Raw genomic sequence first — 12,021 nt, forward strand, 5'->3', positions numbered from 1 at the left:
CACCTCCTGGATTCAAGCGATTCTCCTGCCTCAGCCTCCCAAGTAGCTGGGATTACAGGCACACGCCACCACACCTGGCTAATTTTTGTATTTTTAGTAGAGACAGGGTTTCACCATGTTAACCAGGATGGTCTCAATCTGTGGACCTCGTGATCCGCCTGCCTTGGCCTCCCAAAGTGCTGGGATTACAGGTGTGAGTCTTTTTAGCCACACAAGTCCTTTAATGCCGGGTGACTTGGTGGCAGAGCAGGTCTGCAAGGTGAGTCCCCAGAGAGTGAGGCTGTGTACCACAGGGTGACAGAGCCCAGGGTGTGGGCAAAACCACAAGGTGGGGGAGTTTCCTGGCCACCCAGGAGTCAGGACACAGGGACAAGGATCCAGCCTGGCTAGAGGCTCCCGGCTCCCATTCAGGCTTTGACGTCTCAGAACCCCAGCCAGCCCACGGCACTGGCAGACCAGGGTCAGTCAGAGGGGCTGTCGTGAGTGCTAAGACCTGGGGCCGTCTGCACCACTCCAGGGCAGGGACGTGCCAGCCCAGTTGTAAAATGATTCCAAGACAGTGGACACCGGTTACTTCTTGCCTTTCCCAGTTGCAGCACTGAGATTCAAAGCCCCTGCACAGGACAGAACAGGCTGCTGTGAGGCTATCGCTGGTGTGTGTCTGGAGATGGGAGGGGTGGAGGTATGTTTAGATCAACTCACAAGAGGTTGCTGGGCAGCTGCTATGTGCCTGGAGTGAAGAACCCCGAGTAAGGCATGGGGCCTAGTCTCGGGTAGCTCAGCATCCACTGTCATGCAGTAGGAGGTAATAGAAGCTTATGTGTGGCACAGAGGAGGAAGGGGTTAGTGCTCTGTCCAGGGCCAGGAGAGAGCCACAGGGTGAACAGGGGCCCCAGGAATTGAGGAGAGTCTGACGGCCACACAGACAGCGCGGAGACAGGCACAGCGTGCACAAGGAGTCACGGGGGAACTGCGCATTCCACGTGACTCTGCCCGTCTGTGCTGGTTTCGCCGGATGGCTGTGTCATTTGTAAAGTGCAGACAACAAAAGTACCCCCATGCCAGGCTGTTGTGAGGACTGAAAGAGGTGACTCACATAAAGCACTTAGAAGAGAGCCTGCCGCCAAGTCAGTGGTGAAGGAGAGACGCTTACTTCCACCATCACTATTGTGTGAATACAGCATCGTGTGTCTGTCATTTACATCCACGTGGCGCTGCTGGAGGGCCCAGTGCTGGCCCTGGCTCTGCAGCCACTGCTTTCTCGGGGCTTGGTCTCCTGGCTGAGACGTGGCTTGGGGTTCTAAGTGTTCCTGGCCTATATGAGGGCGGTGTCTGCATGCACAGATGCCCTGCAGGTCTCCATCAGCGACCCAGCCTCCGCTCTTAGCTGTGCCTTTCCTCATCTGCCCCTAGCCCTGACCTGCTGCTCCCATCCTCTTCACTTAATCAAACCCCACCTCTGCTCCATGGGGGCCTCCCCACCTCCCCTGCTCTCTCTTCTGAGTGTGGTCCAGCCTTGCACTGACTGCTGTGTGTCCAGCTTCCCTGAGGGCAGGGATCCTGACCTGTTCCCTCTTTTTCTAGCACAGTTCCTCATAGGTGAGGCCCAGCGGGTGGAGTGCACACTTAGTTTGTACAGGGCTGACCAGCAGTGTGTGCTGCCTCATCTTGGTCCTGAGCTGAGCCCATGGGTGCAAGTGTGCCTGTGGGCATGCACTTGAGTGTATATGTGGGTCCCAGGCCACTATTTCAGAGAAGAGACTCCTCCGTGCAGCCCCCATTGGGAGCTGGGCCAGCGTCTTGGAGAGATGGGAGGGGCCCTGAGTCATGATGCCTCTGGGGCTCAGAGCTTGGTACTTCTACTTCCTCTACTTGCCTGACGTTCCCGGGGGGCAAGATCAAGGCCTCAGGTCTAGGGAGTGGGGGTGAGGAATAGGGTGGCAGAGAGAAGGGGGACCAGAGTGGGCAGGGGGCACTGCCTCGAATTATCTGACATGAACACTTCTGGATCCTGAGCAGCGCCGTCCAGGAGAACGTTCTGCAATGAAGGCGGCGTCCTACATCTGTCTGTGCTGTCCAATTGGAGCTCACTGGACACATGGGCTAACGAGCACTGGAAATGCGGTTGGTGTGACTGAGGAATTGAATGTTGTATTTAACCGAGCTGGAAACAGCCACATGTGGGTGGTGGTGGCTGCCGTATTGGACAGGACAGCTCTGAGGTCCATTTGCTCGTGTCCCCTGCGTCTGGTCAGGCCAGTGGGTGTCCCTGGACAGATTTGCTGCGACTCTTCTTGGAAAGGAGAAAAGCTTTCTGTCCCCCAGCATTCTGCCTGATGGTTTGCACTGGAAGGTTTTGGGGCAGCGTAACTGAAATTCTTCTGCTGGCTACAGCTCACTCTTATAGAACCGCAGCAGGCAGCTATCCGAGGAAGGAGGAAGGCAGCCCTACGGGTGGAAGCAGGCTGGGGAGGAGCTTCCTGGCCCAGATCTTGGCAGGAGATGGAGTTCTCCTGGCACAGACAGATTCTTGGCCAGGGAGGCCCCAGAGGCCCCAGAATGGGAAGGCAGAAGGGGTGGGATCTGGAGGAGGTCGTCGGGGAAGGAGAGGAACCGGGCTTCAGCAGGTACTTTTCATGTCGGGTGAGGACATCTACAGATGTGATCATATTTAATGCCCATATGCCCTAAAGAGGCTTCATTTTTAGGATGTGACATCTGAAGCTCAGAGAGGCTAAGTAACTTCCCTAGGGTCACACAGACGGGAAAGAACAGAGTCAGTGTTTGAACCCATGTGGGCCTGGCCTTCAAGGCCATGTGGGGCACGGCTTACATCCTGCTGGAGCCGGTCTACTGAGGCGGTGATCTGCGTGGCTCCCGGCTGCCCGTAGTTCTTGGTCAGAGTCTGGTTCAAGTGCTGCTTTAGTTCATCACTCAGCTGAGGAGGGAGGGAGTGAAGGCGCCATCAACGGGACCAGCCCCACCCTGCCCTGGCACCAGGCCCACTCCCAAGCCTCCCCAGCTAATTCTAGAATACTGTGGACTGCAGAGGATGCGATGATGCAGAGGTTTCTCAGCAGTGGAAGGGACCATCAGCCAGAGACAGTGCAGAAGACGGCCATGGAGAGGAGGTTGCAAAAACCGGGCCCCTACTTAGGGCAAAGGTGTAACGGACAGAGCTGAGAGGCTGGGGAGACGGCTCAGGTAAAGGGTCACATCCAGAAGCTGGTGGGTAGTGGCAGTGAGGCCAGACATAGGGTGCTTTAAAATGTCTGTTGATCTTAACTGTGATCATGAGGTGACACTGAAAATATTTACAGTTGGGCCGGGTGTGGTGACTCATGCCTGTAATCCCAGCACTTTGGGAGGCTGAGGCAGGTGGATCACCTGAGGGCAGGAGTTCGAGACCAGCCTGGCCAACATGGCAAACCCCGTCTCTACTGAAAAATACAAAAAATAGGTGGGCGTGGTGGCAGGCACCTACAATCCCAGCTACTCAGGAGGCTGAGGCAGGAGAATCACTTGAACCCGGGAGGCAGAGGTTTCAGTGAGCTGAGATTATGCCACTGCACTCCAGCCTGGGAGACAGAGCAAGACTCCATCTCAAAGGAAAAAAAAAAAAAATTATAACTTCAAGCACTGGCTTGAAAAACCAGCAGGGTTGCACTCTTTCTACCGGCCAAACATTACCCCAGTCGTGACCTCAAATCTCTGATTCAGAGGGCTCAAGTGGGGAGTGGATGGGACACACTCCATCCTTGTCCAAGCCAGGCAGGCAAGGCCTGATCCTGTTCAGGGTCTGGCATGTGATCCTGGCCCAGGCCTTTCTTCTTGGATGTCTCTGACAGATGGATTCATCCTCTAGACCATCCTTGGAAGGGGGGGAAGGATGAGCCAATGTCCCATGGGAAACTCCCATCCCCAGCTCCCACATGGAAGACATCAGCATCAACAGATGCAGCACAGAATTGCTGGAGCCGGGATGCAGGTGTGCGGGGGGATTGCCGGGGCCTGGGAAACAGGACCACCCCTGCGCCTGCCTCAGCTTCCCTCATCACAGTGCAAACCTCCCCACCCACACTGCTTCTTCAGGGCACTGACAGAGGATGCAGGAGGAGGAAATGTCACTTACCCTCTGGTAATACACGTGGGCCAAGACTCCCGCCACCAGTTCAACCAGGAAGATGACGAGCAACAGGCAGAAATACTAGGAGCAAGGAGAGAGGAGGGTCACCACTGGGATTGGGACGCTGCTATGACAGATGTTTCCCTACAGTGGTGGGGGCGGTAGAGATACCTGCTGGGACCCCTATCAAACATGCCATCTTCCTCCTGGCCGTACCAGCCTCACTGGCTGCTGGCACCAAGTTCCCCACTTACTCCTTCCCTCTTTGGTCAGCTGACAATTCAGTAATGCATCCATCCACCCAATAGGTATTAAATACCTGCTAGATGCCAGATGCCAGATGCCAGGTAGTGTAACTAAGACAACTAATACTCTCAACGTTATTGATGGTGGGAAGACAGATGAGTGATTGCAATGCTGTGTTACAAATGCAACTATGGGGTACGCTGTAGAAATGGTGGGAGGTTCCTGGTAGGGTGGGCAGTCAGAGAAGGCTTCCTGGAGGTGGTGACACCTAAGTAACATCTTTAAGGATTGAACAGGCATTTGCTAAGTGAAGGAGGGAAGCACATTCTAGGAAGAAGGGAGGACAAGTGAAAAGCCTGGAGTTTGCAGGAAGCATGGGGCATTTGCCTTCAGGGAGTGGAGAATGCCCATGTAGCTGGAGTGCAGGGACCAGGGTGGACTCTGGCAACCAAGCCTTAGGAAAAAGCAAATCAGAGGTCCAGGGAAGGCAGGTGATTCCTGTGTTGTCTTTCAGCCCCAATGCCCATTTCCCGTCCTTCATGCCCCTGCAGGGGTTCTCATTCCTGCTCCGCCACTCACAGCCTTGCTGCTGCTGCTGGCTTCCCAGCCCTGCACTCAAGTGTGACCTGTAGGAGGACATGGGCCCTGCTTCCTTCTCACTCCCCCACTGGCTTGCACAGTCAGGGAGGCTCCTGGGATCCTGGTCGACCAACTCTGCTTGCAGGAGCAACAGGTCTAGAAAGCACGTTGGGCCTCCCTCTCTCCCCACCCTGGAAGAGCAGGGATGAAGCCAGCTACAGGCAGCCACAGAGCTCCCAGACAGGGACAAGGGAAGAGAAGAGAGGGGGAGCACTGCTGATCGAAATTGGCCCCACTGCGGGGAAGCTCAGCCTGACTAATGAGCACCTCCGACCTGGGCTGCCCCAGGCACTGCCTGCCCACCCAGCCACAGCAGGGCAGCTACCCATGGTCCCTGAGATGGCTGGATTCTAGGGAAGACCCAGCCTGTGGGTGAGACTGAGACCCTAGGGCTCACTCAGCAGGCAAAGGAGTGTGGGCAGAAGGGATATGGTGGTGGGTGGTGGTGGTGCCCAGGACAGACGGGCTGCTGGGCATTTCAGGGGCAACCTTATTCATGGGCCCATGGGCCTCGCCCAACCATCTCCTGCACCACTCAGCAGCGAGCCTGGCATGGGCAGGGATTAAGGAATACAGGGGAGGGGCCATTTCTTTTCACAGGGAAAGAACTGTGCCTGAGAGCAAGGCTTCCTTTCAAAAGAAGTGAATTACCCCCCTCCTCATTACAATTTTGCTGTGTCCTATAATCTCCCAGAGTCAGGGACACAGGGAGACTTTCCAGTCTCAGAATAACAGCGTCAGGCCTAGCCCCATCATTTATGGGGCCTGGGCCAAGAGCACAAAAGCAAGGTCCCTGCCCCTTCCTTGCCTACCCCAGGCTCTTCGCTGCACCAAGGAAAACCTCCAGCCGAGAGCCCTGTCTGCCCCTCCCCAGGGTCAGATGCCTGTTGGCCAGGGGTGTGGAGAGGGCTGGGTGTGGTGCAGGCTAGGGGCACACATGCTAGGGGTCTAGTCAGCCTCAGGACATGCTTGCAGGTGCTGCATGCAGGCACAGGTCTTCTGGACAGAGGATTTAAGCTCCTGGGTCCCCGCTAGGAGGTCAGGAAGTGGGGAAGGGAGTTGCAGATTCCACAAGGGCACATTCCCTCCGCCCTATGGACTTTCCACTCCCTGGGGAGGAGTGTGGATGGAGGAGGGCCCCAGGCCAGGGCCCTGGGTCTGTGTGTGGTACTGAGTGGTATACAGGGTAAGCTGAGGCAGGAGACTGAAGAGAGGGTCTGTGGATGGTCCCTCTGCTTGAGGAGCCTCTGGGAAGCAGGGCCTGACACTGAGGAAGGCTGGGGGAAATGTCCGTGAACTTGGGTTGGGTCCAGTCTCCACCACATGCTGGCTCTAGCTGGGTGGCTGCTAATGCTTTGGTGCCAATTAGAAAAACGTGGCTCAGCAAGAGTTGCATGGGCTGGATTTCAGCCTTCTCTGGTCCCCTCGGGTAGGATGCAAACTTTAGGGCCAATGAGGACCCAACGAGAGGGGAAATGTGCTTTCCAGTGATCTGACCTGTCTCCTGCCTTCCCAGAGCTCCAGGTAACACAGCATGAGGGGTGTGGTCCTTGTCAGCCAGTGGCAGGCACAGCCAGCCCATGCCAGGTGTGGTCCCCTGTGAGCCGCTCAGCCCATCGGACAGAACATGGCTACACATTCACCCTGACCCCACCCAGAAGGCCCTCCCCTGCCACAAGCTGCTGGGCCCTGCAGCTCCTCTCTGACATGCATGCCCCTCCTGCCTGCTCCAAACTTCCCTCCACCACCCCCAACTATGGTGCTGAAGCCGACTCCCTCCCACTGCACAGGACCTAAAGGCACTGATGCTAGTTGCTCCCAGAGCCCACTGGGGCATGGGAAGAAGAGGTGATGGAGCGCCCCTAACTGACAGGAACACCCAGGCTGCTGGCAGCTAGGAGGGTCCATCCTGGCATTTCAACATCTTCCTTCTTTCCATCACCACCGTGGGCTGTGAGTCAGGCCCAGAGGATACTCCTGGATAGCTGGCAGTGTCATGCTGCTTCTTGGGGTAAGTCACTGCCCCAGTTGCTATTAAAGACAGGGTGGGGAACAGGGAGGATGGGGAGGCAGAGATACTGAACTTCGCCCGTTGGTTTAGTGGCTGGATAAGGCAGTACATGCTATTCCACAGGCCTGTTCGGAGGCATCAGACAGGCTCTCTGACTTGCTGGAGTGGTCAGGAGGAGGGGAAGGCGCTCGGCAGGGGCGGCGGTGTATGGGGATAGCCCTCTCCAGCTTCAGTGTGTAAAGATGCCTAGGAGGGGACTGAGGGCGGGCCTGGGGCTTCAAGGGCACTAAGGCTGGGTGCTGGTGGGCACAGGTGCTGGTTCCAGGCAGCAGCTTCTACAGCAGGGAGGCTGCAGGTGTGTGCCTCACCTGGGCAGGTGTGACGGACCCAGGAGGCGGTGAGACAGGCCCAGATCATCAAGATTCAGCTGGGGGAGGTCATGGGCTCTGACAAACCCCTCACCCCTGCCCTGACACTCTGCAGTTTACCCAGGCTTTCCTGACTCCCTGGGTCTGGCGGGATCATCTCAGGGCCCCTGCAGCCCACGCTGGCTCTGTGTGCAAAGCTGCGAAGTGTTCCTGGCGTTGCTGCACACAGTTCTCTTCACACAGGCTGAGCGTCCAGCCTTCAGGCCTTTGCCCTGCCTGTCCCTCTGCCTGGAATGCAGGGGCCTACCTGTCCTTCCATACCTGGCTCGGCTCAGACATGGCTCCACCAGGCCATCCTTGGGCGGGAGCACCTGCCACTCCCTGCCATCGGAATGCCTGCAGCGCGCGTCTGCTGTCTCCTGACACCTGCACTCTCTGCTTTGCGTCTTCTCTCCTCAGCTGGACTGGGCTTCACCTATGTGTCCCTCCCCTGCCTGCTGTGCGGTTCCTCAGTGCAGGTCATCACTGGACAAGAGACACAACTTTCCCCATCGCTCTGTAGCAGTACTTTTGCTACAGGTGTTACCACTCTGTCCCCTGGAACTATGAGCTTCGAGGGAATAGGGACCACATCTGAGGTTGCTTCTGGCTCCTCCACCGTGCCTGGTATGGTGCTGGGGTATACTTTCTAACTGAGTACACCTATGAGACAGCAGGGCCAGCTGGAGCATGCCAGCCCCATGCTGGGGACAGTAGCTTCATCTTTTTCTGATCTGAGTGTAGCACAGAACAATTACTATAGTTAAATTTGCACCAGTGGTCCTCAGCCTGGCACAATTTTGCACCCAGTGGGTATCTGGCAAAAGGAGTATCTAGAGGGTCGAGGCCTGGATGCTAAGCATCCTACTGGGTGCAGGGCAGTCTCCTGCAGTGAAGAATGATCTGGCCCAAAATGCCAGTAGTGCCGAGGTTGCAAAATCCTGGGTCGCACATTTACCTTCAGATTCTCAGGCTGATGCTGAGACTTGATTTGCTTATGTTTCACTCTTGTTGCCCAGGCTGGAGTGCAATGGCATGATCTCTGCTGCAACCTCCACCGGCTGAGTTCAAGCGATTCTCCTGCCTCAGTCTTCTGAGTAGCTGGGATTACAGGTGCCTGCCACCACCCTCGGTTAATTTTTTGTATTTTTAGTAGAGATGGGGTCACACCATGATGGCCAGGCTGGTCTTGAACTCCTGACCTCAGGTGATCTGCCTGCCTTGGCCTCCCAAAGTGCTGGAATTACAGGTGTGAGCCACTGCACCCATCCCCAAGAAATGTTACCTAGCTCCTGAGGAGCTGGAAACAAACATGGATAGACTTGCATAGCGCTGTACCTGCCTGGGAGGGCAGGAGGCAGGAGGCTGCTGGCCTCGACACAAGGAGGGATCAGGGAAGCCTATATTGCTTCAGCTCACATCCCCATGGGACCCAGGAGCTGGAATTCCATGAGACCAGGCATATCCCAAGAGTTCTGAATGCTTCCTTAGGGACCATCTGTTTTCTGAAGCAGCTGTGGATTCTTCCAGTTGCCTCAATGAGCTGATGAGGGGTGTGATGCCATAAGGTTTGTGTAAGGGGTTGACTCTAGGAAGCATGAAGAAGGTTCTGGAAATACTCTTTGCTGTCTTTAAGTTGGGTTTGGTCTTTTTTGAATTAGTATACAAAACTCAATAATAAGAAATTCTCAGATAGCCCATATATCCATGTAGTTAAAATTCACTGGACCTCATGCTGTCCTGTTTTCCCAGCTCACTGTGCCAGGGAGGGCCCACACTCCACCAACACAGTCCAGAATTCTCTTCAGGGAGCCCCCAGAATCACTGGCCCATGGCTTAGGAGGCAATACCTCAACTCCGAGTGGGCTGGCCTTGCTTCTCAAAACTTAGTAGGGGAGCAGAGGACATGCAGGTTTTCTGTAGTGGAAGCAATAGACAGGCATCCCTTCCAGCAAAAGAAACAAAACCAGCCCTTCCTTGGCAGAGGCAGTGCCTTACTCATCTGCGCAGCCCGGCACATGGTTCCCACATGTAACAGTAACAGCCCACGTGTACAAGCTCTCCAGAGACTAGCGCCCCTCGCAAGCATGTCTCTCCCATCCACCCTCTGGGGAGAGTACTAAGCATTGCTCATCACATTGCCACGTGGGCACGAGCATCAGCCTCACTTCACAGATGAGGACAGGAGCCTAGAGAAGCTAAGTAGCTTGCTGGAGGTCACACAGCAAGTACGTGGTGAGTAAGGAACAGAACCCAGGAGTTCCAGCTACAGAACCTGTGCTCAGGCCTGCTGCGTGGTGCTGTCCCCACTAAATGGAGGAGGGCTGGACAGATGAGCTCACTGGGCTTGCTTAGGGTGGGTCCAGCATTTTAGGCTAGGTATGCTTCAGGTGAACACAGGGGTGTCAATGCTCCCCCGCAAAGGACAGGGTATCAGGAGAGGTGAGGCACGAGTAGGTGAAGATGGAGGGAATAGAGGGAAGCACTCCCTTGGTGCACAAGCATCCATCACTGCCTTGTGGTCAGTCCCCTTCTAGTTGTCCTGGGCACCAGTGGGGCAGGCAAGAGATGTTCCCAGTGGTCCCTCCCCCAGGCAGCAGGCCTTCCTCTTTGTCAAGAATGGCACAAGAGCATCTTTCGCCTGCTTCTCCCTGCTCCTCCACCCCGTGGTCCATCCTGGGTTCATGACCATGGATTCTAGTGCCTGTTTCTGCCCCCTCCGCCCTTTACTTTTTCAGCCCAGTCCGCTCTTCTTACCTCAGAAGCTAGTCACTGTTGTACAGGCCTGTGAAACACTCCTGTGTGTGCACAGAGAGCCGTGCACAGCAAAGCCTCCAGCCTCTGTGCCTTTTGCTCTCACTGTTCCTCCTGCCTGGAATTCCCTGCCCTGACCCCATCTGTGTTCTATTTATCGGCTGCTCAGCCACCAACACTCTCAGCTTAGGCACAGCCTCCATGCATCCCTTCCTGAGCCAGAAGTTTCTCAGCATGGTCTCATTGCTAGCATCCTTGTTTCTGAGCCTCCCTCTGACTCTGGTGCCTCTCTGCTTATCTTACCCCTGGGCCTGTGTATAGGCTGATCCCCGCTTGCCCTCCTGGCTCTGATCTGTACCTCATTCTGCCTTCATGGTTCCTGTGCCCTTCATGTGACCTGAACCTTCCCTGCTGATCTCCAGCCCCACTGTGGTTTCTGTGACTGGCCTGCCCCTACAGATCCAGGGCTGGCTGTCTGTCCTTCCAAAAGCGACCCCCTATGCTTGGTCTGATGGAAACAGATAATGAGAATTCCAAAGAAAGCTCCTGTAGCATCTGCCCCAGAGCCCTCAGTAAGAACTATCCCATTTCAAAATATGCCAAACTAGGGTAGCGTGTTAAGCATAGAATGGGATCCAAACATTCATCTTTCTCCCTGTACAAAAATGATTTTATTTCCCATTAATTCTTTAATGGAACAGTTTGAACTAGAAGCAAAATTAGATACTTTCTAAAACTATAGATCCAAAGTGAAGCTAGAATAGCAAAGCACTCTCTGAACCAAACCAATTTTTTTTTTTTAGCATGAGGCATTGCAGGAAATATGCAGAAATATTTCACTGTGACATTAAGGTGAGTGATTAAAAATTGAGTCCTTTTTTTTTTTTTTTTTTTTTTGAGATAGGTTCTTACTTTGCCACCCTGGCTAGAGTGCAATGGTACAATCACGGCTCACTGTAGCCTTGAACTCCTGGGCTCAAGTGATCATCCTATCTCCTAAGTAGCTGGGAGTACAGGTGCATACCACCATGCCTGGCTAATTAAAAAAAGTTGTTTTTTTTGTAAGATGGGGTCTCACCATGTTGCTCAGGCTGGTCTTGAACTCCTGGCCTCAAGCAATCCTCCCAGCCTGGCCTCCAAAAGGCTAGGGTTATAAGCATGAGCCACCATGCCCCCTGCCAGAAATTGAGTGTTTTGTTGGACTTACATCATGTGGGGGCAAGCTGAGCCCCAGATAGAGATTTTGGGGGCAGATCCACTGGTGCATAAGAGACAGGGCAGCTCAGCATCAGCTGGTGCCGTCTTTAAGGTAAGTTTGAAGAACTTTATGACATTTGGACTTTCAAAATTTCTCCATTAATTCTGCCACAAAGAAGGGAGCTTCACTGAAGCATTCCTTTTCTGTATGTCCAACCATTCTGCATAGAGATAGTCAGGGTTTGTGAAGCTTCCTGCCAAACCACAGCCAGACAGTCAAGGCAGTCCAGGCAGGCTGGGATGAGAGAGAGGTACTAGCCTATTCTCAGAACGGGGTGGCAACAGCCAAAGAAAACCCAAGACACTGCCAAGGTTAAGTTGCAGGGAGGAGAGCCCAGCCCGAGGCTCCCAGCTGGCTGTGTGTGTGAGAGGATTACAGAGGAAGCCAGAGGGAGGGGCAGGGAGCTCAGAACCACTGCCAAACGGGAAAAGTGAAGCCAGCTGTTTCAGCGGCAATGATCTCAGGTGAATTGTTTTCTGGCAATTAACCATTAACTGCAGTCAGCTCAGAGGTGCAGCTGCCCACCCGTTTGTGCTGAGAAGAGAGGATGCGGATTTGGGAGCCTTCAGCCACTCCTGTC

At 54.7% G+C, this 12,021-nt stretch overlaps 1 protein-coding gene across 8 annotated transcripts in view; it reads right to left on the reverse strand.

The window, feature by feature from the left end:
• The window catches only part of TSPAN11 (tetraspanin 11), a 78,300-nt gene that overhangs the window by 10,790 nt on the left and 55,489 nt on the right, over positions 1-12,021 (reverse strand). For all 8 annotated transcript variants that reach the window (XR_004265500.1, XR_004265499.1, XM_032268543.1 and 5 more), the window contains 2 exons: positions 4,133-4,207; positions 2,834-2,938 (listed from right to left, as the gene is read on the reverse strand). Coding sequence is in view for 6 of the 8 variants with exons in the window: in XM_032268543.1 (XP_032124434.1) it covers positions 2,834-2,938; positions 4,133-4,207 (180 nt within the window). In the remaining 2 variants the exon portion in view is untranslated. The remainder of the gene's footprint in view (positions 1-2,833; positions 2,939-4,132; positions 4,208-12,021) is intronic.

This window comes from Sapajus apella, unplaced genomic scaffold (genome assembly GCF_009761245.1).
Source record: "Sapajus apella isolate SASKATOON/1434 unplaced genomic scaffold, GSC_monkey_1.0 scaffold183, whole genome shotgun sequence".
Lineage (NCBI taxonomy): Eukaryota > Metazoa > Chordata > Mammalia > Primates > Cebidae > Sapajus > Sapajus apella.